Source organism: Delphinapterus leucas, chromosome 13 (genome assembly GCF_059928025.1).
Source record: "Delphinapterus leucas isolate spDelLeu-1000000601 "Yukka" chromosome 13, BTC_Dleu_Yukka2, whole genome shotgun sequence".
NCBI lineage: Eukaryota > Metazoa > Chordata > Mammalia > Artiodactyla > Monodontidae > Delphinapterus > Delphinapterus leucas.
In genome coordinates this window covers 31,882,966-31,900,574 of record NC_143141.1, presented here as the reverse complement: position 1 = coordinate 31,900,574, position 17,609 = coordinate 31,882,966, and the positions used below count along the sequence as shown (strand labels likewise).

Sequence of the window (17,609 nt, the reverse complement as noted above, 5' to 3'; positions counted from 1 at the left end):
CAATCCGGGTTTATTGTGAGTTTACAGTAGTGTGAGCAAGATCCCATCTCGTGACAGGGGCGAGGCGTCGGCGTCGCCTGTCAGCAGCTCCGCCCCTCGAACTTCCCGCGGTCCCCGCGGGGCACCCTTAGCAACAAGCGCGCGCACTCCCTGCCCCGACCAGTCCGCGCGGCGCCGGCGCGAGGCGTCGGCGGTCTCCGCGCCTGCGCGCGGCCACAACCGCCAGTAGGCTCTCTTCCCCTCCCTTCCCTCCCCCCTCCCCCCTCCCCTCTCCTCCTCTTCAGCCTCCTGGAGCTAGACGCCAATATGGAGGTAGAGGACATACCGTGGCCAGGAGAGCTCGAGGAGGAGGAGGAGGCGGTGGAGAACTTGGACGAGTACGACGTGGTGATGGTGGAGGAGATGGAGGAAGAGGTGGGGCGGGAGCCGGACGCGGATTTTAACTACGAGAGCCAGCGTCGGGAGAGTACGGACGACGAGGAGGATGAGGAGGCCAAAGCCTGGCTGCAGGCGCACCCCGGCCGGACTTTGCCTCAGCCGTCGCTCCCGAGGCACAGCTGCTCGGAGGGCGAGCTGACTAGCCCGGGGAAGGTGAGCCGGGTGGGGGAGGGGTATGGGCGGCCGTCGGGCAGGGTGGCCCCTGAGCGCTTTGCCTGCTCTCCCTTGCGGGCTTCCTCTTGCTCTCTGCCTGTCATGGTGCCTGACAAAAGTACGCGTGCTTTTAAAGGCTTGTAGGGCCATTTCGTCTCCTAGGCCCCGACTCTTGCCCAGGCTTCTGGCCGACTACTCCAAGTCTCCTGTTCTTTCCAGGCAAAGATCTCTCTAGTTACCTCCCCACCCTCCCTTTCTCCCCTGGGCTTTTTAAATTACTCCAGATGTTCAGAGGAGCCAATATTGTGGTTAAGAAACGCTCTGGGGAGGAGGTGGGCCTTATACCCTGAGGGAGGGGAAAAGGGCGTTGTAGGAGTGGAGACAGTGGTTTCCCAGGGACTATCTTGTTGGGGAGACAATTAGGAGATTAGTTTGCCTGAAGGGCGGGACTGCCCTTGAGGGAGCAGAGTGGATTCTGTGCACCCTTTGAGTAGTTAGTCTCTAGAGGCTTCTTGCCAACTGTGCTTCTCTGACCTCTCGTTTGTAGCAATAAAGGGGTCCCCAGCCGGTAGGAGGGGCTTAGAAACGCAGGAGGCTTAAGTTGCAGCTCCCAACTGTCTGGAAAACTAGAAGGAGCTGATTTTATGGTTGCCTCCTGAAGATCATTTTGAAAATAACTGCATTTAATTGATTCCTTTTCAGGGACAAAGGAAAGGTTTGCTATACGATTCAGATATCTAGTCATCAGACATTTATGAAATTTCTATTCTGTGAAAGGTACATTGTGGGGACAAAAAGAAACCTAAGGTTTATTGTCTAGGACTGCTCCTTAGACAAGATGTCAACTGTGCAGAGTAAAGCAACAAGGTACAACAATTGAAAAGACAGAAGAAAGACTATATAGGCCTGTGCCGTTCAATACAGTAGTCATAGCAGCATGTGGCTCCTTACATCTTAATTTGTTAAAATTAAATAAAATTAAAAATTCAGTGCTTCTGTTGTACGAACAATGCTCAGTAGTCACACTTGACTAGTGGCTATGTAATTGGACAGTGCAGATACAGAATAATTTCATCACTACAGAAAGTTCTGCTGGACATTGATGCTGTAGACTGTTGATCATTAAAGAGTAATAGTTGTTGTTTTGCCTGGTAAATATTCCAATCGGTGCTGAGTTCATTGAACATATATTATTGAGCATTCTTCATGGGCCACACATTGTGCTGGATGCTATGGAACCTTGGTGAACCCAAACATTTGTTGTCTCTGCTTTTCTAGTGTACGCAGTCTAGAGAGGGAGGCAGACAAAATTCAGTTGGGTCACAAAAATAAAAGTAAAATTGATATGTGCTAACATGCTTTGAAAACATTCGATAAGGGAATCTCATCTTGCCAGTGAAGCTGGGGAAAGCTTCCCTGAGGAAGTTATGACAAGCTGAGATCTGAAGACAGGTTACAGTCAACTAGGTGAAGTGAAAAGGAAGGAGCTTTGCAGCTAAGGGAAAGGCGCATAGAAAGGTACTGTTGGTAAGAGAGAGTGTGGCATTTTCAAGGAACCAAAAAGCCAATATGGGTTGAGCAGAGACTTCAAGGCTTTGTGTGCTATGCAAGGGATTTGGAAGCTTTATCCTGGGAAGTCATTGAAAATGTTTTAAACAAAGGGGTATAGGATAAGATTTGTGTTTCAGAAAGATCACTTTGTAGCATAGTAGAGAACAGCTTTGACAGCAGGGTGGGGTGGGGAGCTGCAATAATAAGTCAGGGATGCTAATTAGGAGGTCATTGCAGTATTGCCAGGCAAATGATGATGATGGTATTTTGGAATAAGGAAGTGTTGGTGGATATAGAAAAACGTAGACTGATTCGAGAGATATTTAAGAGGTAAAGTAATCACACTGATACACTAATTTTACATTATTTTTACACTAATAGTGGATTAGATGTGGAACACTAGGGCAAGAAGGTGTCAGGTTATTGGATAAATGGTTGAAATATGGCCAGGTTTATGGTAGGGGTGGTGGCCATGGTGTGGGGTGATGGGATGGTTGGGATGGGTGTTAAGATTATGGGTTTGGTTTTAGAGATCAGAGGAGGGGTCTGGGCTGGACATGTCAAGTTGTAAGTTATCTACATATGGACCATAATTAAAGCCACACTTGTGGATGAGGTCTCCTAACTTTAATTTTGTTCCATGACTTCTTGTTTGAATAACTATTAATATATAAATTTAATATTCCGAGAAGATTTTAATTAAACCACTTTACCTCTTATTACAGCCAGTGTGAAAAAATTATTATCCTGTCTAACAGTGATCTATCTATGTGTAATAGAAGATATTGCTTCTTAGAGCCCAGAGTGCTTTTTCCGTAGAGGTGTTTTGTTTCTGTTTTTGAGAGAAATCAGATATTGTCCTATTTACCTTGGAGGGTATATGAAGGTGTGGTGATATGCTGTATTAAAGGTAGTTTTAAGATGATATAAAGAGTATTAAAATAATTTTTTGTTCACTAACATATTAAGATTTACTGGTGTAAGTTGGAAAATGTTTAAAGGAGAAACTTTAATATATTTCTTGCTAGAAATTTATTATAACATTTCTTTTAAATTAATTTATTTTTGGCTGTGTTGGGTCTTCGTTGCTGTACGTGGTCTTTCTCTAGTTGCGGTGAGCGGGGGCGGAGCACAGGCTCCGAACGCACAGGCTCCGAACGCGCAGGCCCAGCGGCCATGGCCAACCGTCCCAGCCGCTCTGCGGCACGCGGGATCCTCCTGGACCGGGGCACGAACTCGCGCCCCCCGCAGCGGCAGGCGGACTCCCAACCACTGCGCCACCAGGGAAGCCCACGGTAGCTTATCTTTTTGCGGAGCACAGGCTCTAGGCGTGCAGGCTCAGTAGTTGTGGCACATGGGCTTAGTTGCTCTGCGGCATGTGGGATCTTCCCGGGCCAAGGCTGGAACCCGTGTGCCTTGTATTGGCAGGCAGATTCTTACCCACTGCACCACCAGGGAAGCCCTGAACTATAAAATTTTTGAAGATGAGTTTGTTGTGTAGTATTTAATTCAGTGTATTCAAAGGAAGACACCAAATGATAGGAAACATTAATTTCATTCAGTCTAGTCTCAAGTTAAATGACAAAATTGTAATATTTGATCCACTCTCATGTATCTCTCTTAGTAGGCAATTAGGATGTTCTAGTGGTGATCTGTAAGGTGTTGATTAAGTTTGCAAGTCCTATTAATGAAACTGAGCTAAGGCGTGGAACTGTTTTAAGTTCAATGCAAAATATGACCCGCCTTACAACCAAGTTTTTTTGAGTTCAGGGAAGTGAGCCCTTGCTGTATTGGTCTTATGCTGGTCCTGCAGACCATTCAACACGGACCATTTCAAACACCTCTACTTGTAATTCCTAAACCTAAATTTCTGAACTGTGCTAGGGAAAATAATTCAATTCTGTGGATTGGTATCATAGAAATTCTTGGTCTTCAACTTTTTTTTTCTTTTAGTTTTATTGTTTATTTACTTTTCTTCCAGTTTTATTGAATATAATTGACATAAAGCACTGTATAAGTTTAAGATATACAGCATAATGATTTGACTTATATACATCATGGAATGGTTATCACAATAAGTCATCTCATATAGCTAGAAAATTAAATAAAAAAAATTTTTTTTCTGGTGTTGAGAACTCTTAGGATTTACTCTTAACAATTTTCGTATATAACATACAGCACTGTTAATTATATTTATCATGTTGTGCATTGCATCCCTAGTACTTATTTATCTTATAACTGGAAGTTTGTACCTTTTGACCACTTGGACTCCAACTTTTTTTTTTTTTGGCTGCATTAGGTCTTCATTGCTGTGTGCGGGCTTTCTCTAGTTGCGGTGAGTGGGGGCTACTCTTCATTGCAGTGAGAGGGATTCTCATTGCGGTGGCTTCTCTTGTTGTGGAGCACTGGGTTCTAGGCGTGCGTGCTTCAGTAGCTGCAGCACATGGACTCAGTGGTTGTGGCACGCAGGCCCTAGAGTGCATGGGCTTCAGTAGTTGCAGCATGTAGGCTCAGTAGTTGTGGTGCATGAGCTTAGTTGCTCCATGGCACGTGGGATCTTCCTGGACCAGGGATCGAACCTGCGTCCCCTGCATTGGCAGGCAGATTCTTAACCACTGCACCACCAGGGAAGTCTGGTCTCCAACTTTTAAATGGGTCATCAACAGTGCTTGGAAATCTTTTTATGTTTCCTCCTTCAGCTGCTTCTGCTTTTTCACTCTTTTTTTTTTTTTTTTTGCGGTACGCGGGCCTCTCACTGTTGTGGCCTCTCCCGTTGCGGAGCACAGGCTCTGGACGCGCAGGCTCAGCGGCCATGGCTCACGGGCCTAGCCGCTCCGCGGCATGTGGGATCTTCCCAGACCAGGGCATGAACCCGTGTCCCCTGCATCGGCAGGCGGACTCTCAACCACTGCGCCACCAGGGAAGCCCTGCTTCTTATCCTCTAGATTTCACCCAATGTTCAGCATTCTCCTATCAACAGGTTACCATTTCATAGAAGGAGAGAACACAGGCCTGAACCCCTACACCTTCCTGCTCCCCATCTCCAAGTTTATCTACACTGTACAATTCTTAATCTTTTTTGACCTGTTAATACAGATTTTATTCTTAGTATTAATCCTTTCTTGTGCTCATAGGATAAAAACTATCAGTTATTGTGTATTTTTCTCTTAAGGAAGTGCCGGATTTTATTTGTAGATATTTGATAAATGATAATGGTTTAAGTTTTTTAAAAAAAAGTTTTCTTGACCTTTCTTTGTCAAATTTGGAATCAGAATTATGCTGTTTTTCTGCAAGGTACTGGGAAGATTTTTATTTTTCTGTGTCTTGGAACAGTTTAAATAATGTAAAATTTTCTTGCATGTTTGAAAAATAATCACTTGTGAAACTACTGTGCCTCTGGATTCCTTTCAGGGTTATAATCTGTATATACTCTCTCACTTTTCTTGGGTTAATTTTGTAATTTATGATTTTTCTAGAAAATCATTTCAGCAAGGGTTTCTGGTTAATTATAATGGAGTGTTACATAGTATTCTTTATTTTTTTCTACTGCATCTGTGGTTATTTCCATTTCTCATTCCAGATTTTATATGATTAAGTTTTATTCTTCTCTTGATCTGACTAGCTATGGATTTGTCTTGTTAATTGTTTTCATCCAAGGAAACAGCTCTTAGATTTAAGTTTAATTCTGTTGCTTTTCATCATTTAATTCATTAATTTCAGTTCTCATCTTTTACTATTTCCCTAGATATATTTTATTTAATTTTACTTAATGTGCTGAATGCTTACCTGGCTTATTTAAAAACATTTTTAACAGTTTTGTTGAGATATAATTCAAATACCATACAATTTACCCTGAATTTTAATGCACAATTCAGTGGTTTCAGTAAATTAATAGATATGTGCAGCCATCACCACAATTTTAGAACAATTTTTTCATTACCTCAAAAAGAAACCCTGTATACTTTAGCTATCACCCCTCTAGCTTCCATTCTGCTAAGCAACCATTAATCTACTTTCTCTCTCTTTAGATTTGCCTATTCTGGGCCTTTAATATAAATGGAATCATATAATATGTAGTGCATGCCGCACAGCTTTCAGGATCTTAGTTCCCCCAGCAGTGATCGAACCCAGGGCCTTGGCAATGAGAGCACCGAATCCTAACCACTGGACCACCAGCGAATTCCAATATGTGGTCTTATGACTGGACTCTTTCACTTAGCATAATGTTTTTAGGAAACATCCATGTATATAACATCAATTTTTCATTCCTTTTTATGACTTAATAATATTCCATTGTATGGATATACTACATTTTTTTATCCATCAATTGATGGACATTTGGGTTGTTTTCTGCCTGTTGTCTATCTCAAAATGTTTGAAAATTCTCTTTGTGATTTCTTTTTTTGACCCGTTGGTTATTTAGGAGTCTGTTGCTTGATTTCCACGTATTTGTGAATTTCCTCAATTTCTTTCTGTTATTGATTTCTAATTTCATTCCATTTTGGTTGGAGAATATACTTTCCATGATTTCAGTTATTTAAAAAATTTGAGGCTTATGTGTATAATTGAGTCACTGTGCTGTACAGCAGAAATTAACACAACATTGTAAATCACTTATACTTCAATAAAATAAAATTTAATGGCCTAACATATGGTCTGTCCTGGAGTTGTTCCATGTATGCTGAGGTGTATTCTGCTACCCTAGGCTGGAGTGTTCTATAATATCCATAGACGTAGTTTGTTTATAGAGTGTTCACATCTTATATTTCCTTGTTGGTCTTGTCACAGGTAGCTATCATTTTTTTTCATTTTAATTAATAGACTTTTTTGGGAGCAGATTTATGTTTAGCAGAAAGTACAGAATTCTCATGTACCTCTTTTTCCTCCCCTGTTTTCTCTATTATTAGCATCTTGTATTAGGGTGGCACATTTGTTACAATCGGTAAGCCGATATTGATACATTATTAATTGAAGTGCATGTTTTTATCAGAGTCCACTTTTTGTACATTCTGTGGGTTTTGACAAATGTATAATGACATATGTCCACTATTACAGTATCACACAGAACAGTTTCACTGCCTAAAAAAATCCGTGTGCTCTACCTGTTTATCCCTCCCTTTCTTCCTCTGAAACCCTGGCAGCTGCTGATATTTTTACTGTCTCTACAGTTTTGCCTTTTCCAGAAAGTCATGTAGTCAGAATCATACAGTATGTAGCCTTTTTATTTTTTATTATTTATTTATTTTAAAAATAAATTTATTTATTTTTGACTGTGTTGGGTCTTTGTTGCTGTGCGTGGGCTTTTTCTCTGCTTGCGGTGAGTGGGGGCTACTCTTTGTTGTGGTGTGCGAGCTTCTCTTATTGCGGAGCATGGGCTCTAGGTGCATGGGCTTCAGTAATTGCGCACACAGGCTCAGTAGTTGTAGCTCGCAGGCTGTAGAGTGCAGGCTCAGTAGTTGTGGCACACAGGCTTAGTTGCTCTGCAGCATGTGGGATCTTCCCAGAGCAGGGCTTAAACCTGTGTCCCTGCATTGGCAGGCGGATTCTTAACCACTGTGCCACCAGGGACGTCCCTATGTAGCCTTTTTAGAATGGCTTCTTTCACTTAGCAATATGCATTTAAGTTTCCTCCCATGTGTTTTCATGGTTTGGTAGCTCATTTCTTTTTTTCCAACTTGATTTCTTTTTCTTTTTTTAAAAATTGCAGTAAAATATATATAACATAAAAGTTACCATTTTAACCTTTTAAAAAAATTATTTATTTTGGCTGCGCTGCGTGGCTTGCAGGATCTGAATTCCTCGACCAGGGGTTGAAGCCATGGCCCCAGCAGTGAAAGCACTGAGTCCTAACCACTGGACCACCAGGGAATTTCTCCATTTTAGCCATTTTTATGTGGCATTAAGTACATTCACACTGTTTTGTAATCATCACTACCATCCATCTCCAAAACGTCTTCATCTTTACAAACTGAAACTTGAATATGTCTGCTTTATCTGATTCTGATGCTTGCTTTGTGTCTTCAAACTAGTTTTGTTTATGTCTTGTATGTCTTGTAATTTTTTTTGTTGAAAGCCAGGCATGTACTGAATGAATATGATATGAAAGGAACTGAAGTAAATAGACCTTTAATGTGAAGTTTTATAAGTTTACCTGGTTAGAGGTGATTTTGTGTTTATTGTTTGCTATAGCTGTAGGTGTCAAAGGCTAAAATTTCCTCTGGTGACCTTGTTTTTGTTCCCCCTGTTGTCTTTGGATTTCTCTAAGGACTTCTTTTTTTTTTTTTAAATATGGAATTTTAAAATAAATTTATTTATTTTTATTTATTTATTTTTGGCTGTGTTGGGTCTTTGTTGCTGTGCACGGCCTTTCTCTAGTTGCGGCGAGTAGGCTTCTTGTTGGGGTGGCTCCAGGCGCGTGGGCTTCATTAGTTGTGGCACACGGACTCAGTAGTTGCAGCTTGTGGACTCCAGAGCGCAGGCTCAGTAGTTGTGGTGCATGGGCTTTGTTGCTCCGCGGCATGTGGGATCTTCCTGGATCAGGGCTTGAACCCATGTCTCCTGTGTTGGCAGGCGGATTCTTAACCATTGTGCCACCAGGGAAGTCCCTCTAAGGACTTCTTAAGTAAGGTATGAGTTGTGCTGTTCTTTCATTCATATACCATCATTATCAGGAGCCCTGTTGATGTAGTGGTAAGGTGTGGGTGGAGGGTAAGTGTTCTATAGTCCTATTATTAGGACTTTCCCTGGGCTGTGATCTTCACTAGGGTTTCTCATTGTTTTCCCCTTAGGTGAGACAGGAAAGCTAGAAGGGGGCTGGAGTTGGGTATTTCCCTTCCCCTACATCACTTAGTCTCTGGTAAAACCCCAGGCTCTGGTAAAATAGTTTCTTTTGAGGGCAGGTCTTGTTAAGAACAGAATGCTCTAGGCTTGTTTCAAAATGGCTGCTTTTGCCCTCCCCCTGCCAGAGCGAGAGGAGATTTTTCTCTGATCTTAACTGTGGAACCTGGTACAGTTCCTGGAGGTAAAACTCATAAAGTGTGGGAGCCCCTCTAAGATTGTTTCCCAGGAGCTTTTAAATCTCAGGGCTGTCTACCCTGAGCCTCTAGCAATTTGTCAATTACAGTTTAGGCTTGCCTACCCTAGTACAGGTCCCCATGGTGGTGTCTGCTCTGGGATTCTGTTCCATTAAGTTGTGATTCTCTGTATCCGTTTGTCTCTCTAATTTGGGAGGCTGTAGTTTGCCCTTCATTTCAGTTCCCTGGTGGATGTAAGAAGAGTTGTTGATTTTCAATTTGTTCAGCTTTTTCTCTTTTTGTGGGGATGGGAGTGATATGATTTCCTAACTCCTTGCATTGCTGGACCAGAGCTTTTTTTATTTTGGTTGTTTTTCAATAGACTATGTTGTTGTTGTTTGTTTATTTTTTTTGCTGCGCCCCACAGCTTGTGGGATCTTAGTTCCCCAACCAGGGACTGAACCCGTGCCTTTGGCAGTGAAAGCACGGAATCCTAACCACTAGACCACCCCAGGGAATTCCCTCAACAGACCATTTTTTAGAGCAGTTTTAGGTTCAAAGAAAAATTGATCAGGTAGTACAGAGATTTCCCATCCACCTCCTGCCCCCACACATGCACAGCCTCCTCCACTGTCAATATCCCACATCAGAGTGGAGTGTGTTTGTTACAATGAATCTACATTGACATCCAAAGCCAGAGTTTACATTAGGGCTCACTTTTGGTATTGTACATTCTATGGTTTTTGACAAATGTATAATGGCATGTATCCACCATTATGGTACAATATAGTTTCTCCATGTCTTTTCATGACTTGGTAGCTCATTTCTTTTCTCTTTTTTTTTTTTGCGGTACGCAGGCCTCTCACTGTTGTAGCCTCTCCCGTTGCGGAGCATAGGCTCTGGACGCGCAGGCTCAGCAGCCATGGCTCACGGGCCCAGCCGCTCTGTGGCATGTGGGATCTTCCCAGACTGGGGCACGAACCCGTGTCCCCTGCATCGGCAGGCGGACTCTTAACCACTGCGCCACCAGGGAAGCCCAGCTCATTTCTTTTTAGTGCTGAATAATATTACACTGTCTAGATGTACCACAGTTTATCTTATCCATTCACCTACTAAAGGGTATTTTAGTTGCTTTCAAGTTTTGGCAGTTATGAGTAAAGCTGCTCTAAACATCCATGTGCAGGTTTTTGTGTAGACACATCTTTTCAGTCCATTTGGGTCAGTACCAAGGAGTTTGATTACTAGATTGTATGCTAATAACATGTTTAGTTTTATAAGAAATTGCCAAATTGTCTTACAAAGTGACTGTACCATTTTGCTTTCCCACCATCATTCAGCAGTGAATGAGAGTTCCTGTTGTTCCATATCCTCGGCAGCATTTGTTGTCAGTGTTTCGGATTTTGGCTATTCTAATAGGTAGGTAGTAGTGTCTCATTGTTTTACTTTACAGTTCCCTAATGATAAATGATACTTAGCATCTTTTCATATGCTTATTCCAGTTGTATATCTTCTTTGGTGGTCTGTTGCCCGTTTTCTAACCAAGTTGTTTGTATTCATATTGTTGAGTTTTAAGAGTTCTTTGTATATTTTGGTTAACAGTCCTTATCAGATATGTCTATTAGAAATATCTTCTCCCAGTCTGTGGCTTGTCTTCTCATTCTCTTGACATTGTCTTCCACAGAACAAAGGTTTTTAATTTTGATGAGTGCAGCTTATCAGTTATTTCAGGGATTGTGCCTTTCGTGTTGTACCTAAAAAGTGATCACCATAGCTAAGGTGATCTAGGTTTTCTCCTATATTATCTTCTAGGTGTTTTATAGTTTTTATAGTTTTGCATTCTGCATTTACATCTATGATCCATTTTGAGTTAAGTTTTGTGAAAGGGGTAAGATCTGTGTCTAGATTCACTTTTTGCACGTGGATGTCCAGTTATTCCAGCATAATTTGTTGAAAAGACTCTCTTTGCTCCATTACGTTGCCTTTGTTCCTTTGTCAATTATCAGTTGTCTTTATGTGGGTCTATTTCTGGACTCTGTTGTGTTACAGTGATCTGTTTGTCTAGTCTTTCACCAATACCACACTCTTGATTGCTGTAGCTTTATAGTAAGTCTTTAAGTCAAGTAGTATCAGTCCTCCCACTTTGGCTTCTTCAATTTTGTGCTGGCTATGCTGGGTATTTTGACTCTTCATATAAACTTTAGAACCAGTTTGTCAATGTCCACAAAATAATTTTCTTGGATTTTGATTGGAATTGTATTGAATCTATACAACAGATTGGGAGGAACTGACGTTGACAGTATTGAGTCTTTCTAACCATGAAAAAGGACTATTCATCCATTTAATTAGTTCCTTTTTGATTTCTTTCGCCGGAGTTTTATAGTTTCCCTCATGTAGATCTTGTATATATTTGGTTAGATTTATACCTAAGTATTTAATTTTTGGGGTGCTAATGTAAATGGTATTGTGGTGTTTTTTTGTTTTTTGAGGGTTTTTTTGGCCATGCCATGTGGCATGTGGGATCTTAGTTTCCTGACCAGGGATCAAACCTGCACCCCCTGCAGCAGAAGTGTGGAGTCTTAACCACTGGACCGCCAGGGAAGCCCCAATGGTATTGTGTTTTTAATTTCAAATTCCAGTTGTTCATTGCTGGTATATAGGAGAGCCATTGACATTTGCTCTGTTTTTTTTTTTTTTTTAATGTTCAAGAATCATCCACAGAATCTCTATCCATCCACTGCTTTTGGAACCTGGAGTATTGAGGTCTAATTATTGTTGGATTGTCTCTTTTTTCCTTCAGTTCTGTTAGTTTTTTTTTTTTTTTTTAAATAACCTTATTTATTTATTTATTTTTGGCTGTGTTGGGTGTTCGTTGCTGCGTGCGTGCTTTTTCCCTAGTTGTGGGAGTGGGGGCTGCTCTTCGCTGCGGTGCCTGGGCTTTTCATTGCAGTGGCCTCTCCCTTTGCGGAACATGGGCTCTGGGTGCACTGGCTTCAGCAGTTGCAGCACATGGGCTCAGTAGCTGTGGCTTGTGGGCTCTAGAACGCAGGCTCAGTAGTTGTGGTGCACGGATTTAGTTGCTCTGCGGCATGTGGGATCTTACCGGAGCAGAGCTCGAACCCATGTCCCCTGCATTGGCAGGTGCAGTCTTAATCACTGCACCACCAGGGCAGTTCCCAATTCTGTTAGTTTTTACTTAAGGTGTTTTGGAGGTCTGATGCTAGGTGCATATATATTTTTAATTATTAGGTAGTCTTGGTGGATTGACCCTTTTATCATTCTGAAATGTCCCTTAGGCACTTCCCTTAGTATTTCTTGTAAAAGAAATAAATTTTCTGTTTTGGTTTATGTGGGGATTGAAAAATTTTTTTTAAATTTTATGTGGTAAAATACACATAACATCTTAACCACGTTAACCATTTTAAAGTGTACAGTTCAGTAATGTTAAATATGTTAACATTGTTGTGCAACCAATGTCCTGAATTCTTAAACTGAAGCTCTGCACCTGTAAACAACCAACTCCGCATTCCCTCTCACCCCAGCCCCTAGTAACAACCATTCTACTTTGTGTTTCTGTGAATTTGATTAATCTGGATACCTCATTTAAGAGGAATTATACACTATTGGTCTTTTGTGACTGGCTTATTTCACTTAGCTGAATGTCCTCAAGGTTCATGCACGTTGTAACATGTGACCAGATTAACTTCCTTTTAAGGCTGAATAATATTCTCTTGTACTTTTTTTTTTTTAACATCTTTATTGGAGTATAATTGCTTTAAAATGGTGTGTTAGTTTCTGCTTTACAACAGAGTGAGTCAGATATACATATACATATGTTCCCATATCTCTTCCCTCTTGCGTCTCCCTCCGTCCCTCCTTCCCACCCTCCCTATCCCACCCGTCTAGGTGGTCACAAACCACCTAGCTGATCTCCCTGTGCCATGCGGCTGCTTCCCACTAGCTATGCACTCTACGTTTGGCAGTGTATATATGTCCATGCCACTCTCTCACTTCGTCACAGCTTACCCTTCCCCCTCCCCATATCCTCAAGTCCATGCTCTAGTAGGTCTGTGTCTTTATTCCCGTCCTACCCCTAGGCTCTTCATGACATTTTATTTTCTTACATTCCATATATATGTGTTAGCATACGGTATTTGTCTTTCTTTTTCTGACTTACTGCACTCTGTATGACAGACTCTTGGTCCATCCACCTCACTACAAATAACTCAATTTCATTTCTTTTTATGGCTGAGTAATATTCCATTGTATATATGTGCCACATCTTCTTTATCCATTCATCTGTTGATGGACACTTAGGTTGCTTCCATGTCCTGGCTATTGTAAATAGAGCTGCAATGAACATTTTGGTACATAACTCTTTTTGAATTATGGTTTTCTCAGGGTATATGCCCAGTAGTGAGATTGCTGGGTCGTATGGTTGTTCTATTTGTAGTTGTTTTTTTTTCTTTTTGTGGTACGCGGGCAAAAGCTTTTAAGTTTCATTAGGTTCCATTTGTTTATTTTTGTTTTTATTTCCATTTCTCTAGGAAGTGGGTCAAAAAGGATCTTGCTGTGATTTATGTCATAGAGTGTTCTGCCTATGTTTTCCTCTAACAGTTTGATAGTGTCTGGCCTTACATTTAGGTCTTTAATCCATTTTGAGTTTATTTTTGTGTATGGTGTTAGGGAGTGTTCTAATTTCATACTTTTACATGTACCTGTCCAGTTTTCCCAGCACCACTTATTGAAGAGGCTGTCTTTTCTCCATTGTATATTCTTGCCTCCTTTATCAAAGAGAAGGTGATCATATGTGTGTGGGTTTATCTCTGAACTTTCTATCCTGTTCCATTGATCTATATTTCTGTTTTTGTGCCAGTACCATACTGTCTTGATTACTGTAGCTTTGTAGTATAGTCTGAAGTCAGGGAGCCTGATTCCTGCAGCTCCATTTTTCTTTCTCAAGATTGCTTTGGCTATTCGGGGTCTTCTGTGTTTCCATACAAATTGTGAAATTTGTTGTTTTAGTTCTCTAAAAAATGCCTGTGGTACTTTGATAGGGATTGCACTGAATCTGTAGATTGCTTTGGGTAGCAGAGTCATTTTCACAATGTTGATTCTTCCAATCCAAGAACATGGTATATCTTTCCATCTATTTGTATCATCTTTAATTTCTTTCATCAGTGTCTTATAATTTTCTGCATACAGTTCTTTTGTCTCCTTAGGTAGGTTTATTCCTAGATATTTTATTCTTTTTGTTGCAATAGTAAATGGGAGTGTTTTCTTAATTTCACTTTCAGATTTTTCATCACGAGTGTATAAGAATGCCAGAGATTTCTGTGCATTAATTTTTTATCCTGCTACTTTACCAAATTCATTGATTAGCTCTAGTAGTTTTCTAGTAGCATCTTTAGGATTCTCTATGAATAGTATCATGTCATCTGCAAACAGTGACACCTTTACTTCTTCTTTTCTGACTTGGATTCCTTTCATTTCTTTTTCTTCTCTGATTGCTGTGGCTAGAACTTTCAAAGCTATGTTGAATAAGAGTGGTGAGAGTGGGCAACCTTGTCTTTTTCCTGATTTTAGTGGAAATGTTTCAGTTTTTCACCATTGAGGACGATGTTGGCTGTGGGTTTGTCATATATGGCCTTCATTATGTTGAGGAAAGTTCCCTCTGTGCCTACTTTCTGCAGGGTTTTTATCATAAATGGGTGTTGAATTTTGTCAAAAGCTTTTTCTGCAGCTATTGAGATGATCATATGGTTTTTGTCCTTCAATTTGTTAATATGGTGTATCACGTTGATTGATTTGCGTATATTGAAGAATCCTTGCATTCCTGGAATAAACCCCACATGATCACGGTGTATGATCCTTTTAATGTGCTGTTGGATTCTGTTTGCTAGTATTTTGTTGAGGATTTTTGCATCTATTTTCATCAGTGATATTGTCCTATAGTTTCCTTTCTTTGTGACATCTTTGTCTGGTTTTGGTATCAGGGTGATGGTGGCCTCATAGAATGAGTTTGGGAGTGTTCCTCCCTCTGCTATATTTTGGAAGAGTTTGAGAAGGATAGGTGTTAGCTCTTCTCCAAATGTTTGATAGAATTCGCCTGTGAAGCCGTATGGTCCTGGGCTTTTGTTTGTTGGAAGATTTTTAATCACACTTTCAATTTCATTACTTGTGATTGGTCTGTTCATATTTTCTATTTCTTCCTGGCTCAGTCTCGGCAGGTTGTGCATTTCTAAGAATTTGTCCATTTCTTCCAGGTTGTCCATTTTATTGGCATAGAGCTGCTTGTAGTAATCTCTCATGATCTTTTGTATTTCTGCAGTGTCAGTTGTTGTTTCTCCTTTTTCATTTCTAATTCTATTGATTTGAGTCTTCTCCCTTTTTTTCTTGATGAGTCTAGCTAATGGTTTATCAATTTTGTTTATCTTCTCAAAGAACCAGCTTTTAGTTTTATTGATCTTTGCTATCGTTTCCTTCATTCCTTTTTCATTTATTTCTGATCTGATCTTTATGATTTCTTTCCTTCTGCTAAATTGGGGTTTGTTTGTTCTTCTTTCTCTAATTGCTTTAGGTGCAAGGTTAGGTTGTTTATTTGGAATGTTTCCTGTTTTTAAGGTAGGATTGTATTGCTATAAACTTCCCTCTTAGAACTGATTTTGCTGCATCCCATAGGCTTTGAGTCGTCGGGTCTCCATTGTCATTTGTTTCTAGGTATTTTTTGATTTCCTCTTTGATTTCTTCAGTGGTCACTTCGTTATTAAGTAGTGTATTGTTTAGCTCCATGTGTTTGTATTTTTTACAGATCTTTTCCTGTAATTGATATCTAGTCTTCTAGTGTTGTAGTTGGAAAAGATACTTGATACGATTTCAATTTTCTGAAATTTACCAAGGCTAGATTATTGACCCAAGATATGATCTATCCTGGAGAATGTTGCATGAGCAATTGAGAAAAATGTGTATTCTGTTGTTTTTGGATGAAAAGTCCTATAAATATCAATTAAGTCCATCTTGTTTAATGTATCATTTAAAGCTTATGTTTCCATATTTATTTTCATTTTGGATGATCTGTCCATTGGTGGAAGTGGGGTGTTAAAGTCCCCTACTATGATTGTGTTACTGTCCATTTCCCCTTTTATGGCTGTTAGTATTTGCCTTATGTATTTAGGTGCTCCTATGTTGGGTGCATAAATATTTACAACTGTTATACCTTCTTCTTGGATCTATCCTTTGATCATTATGTAGTGTCCTTCTTTGTCTCTTGTAATAGTCTTTATTTTAAAGTCTATTTTGTCTGATATGAGAATTGCTACTCCAGCTTTCTTCTGATTTCCATTTGCATGGAATATCTTTTTTCATCTCCTCACTTTCCGTCTGTATGTGTCCCTGGTCTGAAGTGGGTCTCTTGTAGACAGCATATATATGGGTCTTGTTTTTGTATCCATTCAGTCAGTCTGTGTCTTTTTGTGGGAGCATTTAATCTATTTACATTTAAGGTAATTATCGATAAGTATGTTCCTATTCCCATTTTCTTAATTGTTTTGGGTTTATTTTTGTAGGTCTTTTCCTTCTCTTGTGTTTCTTGCCTAGAGAAGTTCCTTTAGCAGTTGTTGTAAAGCTGGTTTGGTGGTGCTGAACTCTCTCAGCTTTTGCTTGTTTGTAAAGGTTTTAATTTCTCCATCAAATCTGAATGAGATCCTTTCTGGGTAGAGTAATCTTGGTTGTAGGTTTTTCTCCTTCATCACTTTAAATACGTCCTGCCACTCCCTTCTGGCTTGCAGAGTTTCTGCTGAAAGATCAGCTGTTAACCTTATGGGGATTCCCTTGTGTGTTATTTGTTGTTTTTCCCTTGCTGCTTTTAATATGTTTTCTTTGTGTTTAATTTTTGATAGTTTGATTAATATGTGTCTTGGCATATTTCTCCTTGGATTTATCCTGTATGAGATTCTCTGTGCTTCCTGGACTTGATTAACTATTTCCTTTCCCATATTAGGGAAGTTTTCAACCATAATCTCTTCAAATATTTTCTCAGTCCCTTTCTTTTTCTCTTCTTCTTCTGGGACACCTATAATTCGAATGTTGGTGCATTTAATGTTATCCCAGAGGTCTCTGAGACTGTCCTCAGTTCTTTTCATTCTTTTTTTTTATTCTGCTCTGCAGTAGTTATTTCCACTATTTTATCTTCCAGGTCACTTTTCCGTTCTTCTGCCTCAGTTATTCTGCTATTGATGCCTTCTAGAGTATTTTTAATTTCATTTATTGTGGTGTTCATCATTGCTTGTTTCCTCTTTAGGTCTTCTAGGTCCTTGTTAAATGTTTCTTGCATTTTCTCTATTCTATTTCCAAGATTTTGGATTATCTTTACTATCATTATTCTGAATTCTTTTTCAGGTAGACTGCCTATTTCCTCTTTATTTGTTAGGTCTGGTGGGTTTTTACCTTGCTCCTTCA

General features: G+C 40.1%; 1 protein-coding gene across 11 annotated transcripts in view; it reads left to right on the top strand.

Moving 5' to 3' along the window:
* Positions 1 to 261: 261 nt before the first annotated feature.
* The window catches only part of ALMS1 (ALMS1 centrosome and basal body associated protein), a 226,430-nt gene continuing 209,082 nt past the window's right edge, over positions 262 to 17,609 (top strand). For 7 of the 11 annotated variants that reach the window (XR_016395400.1, XR_016395401.1, XM_089923012.1 and 4 more), the window contains exon 1: positions 263 to 591. Coding sequence is in view for 9 of the 11 variants with exons in the window: in XM_089923012.1 (XP_089779138.1) it covers positions 307 to 591 (285 nt within the window). In the remaining 2 variants the exon portion in view is untranslated. Of the gene's footprint in view, positions 592 to 17,609 lie in introns of all 11 variants that reach the window. The other 4 variants (XM_089923013.1, XM_089923019.1, XM_089923018.1 and 1 more) reach the window with 2 other exon arrangements.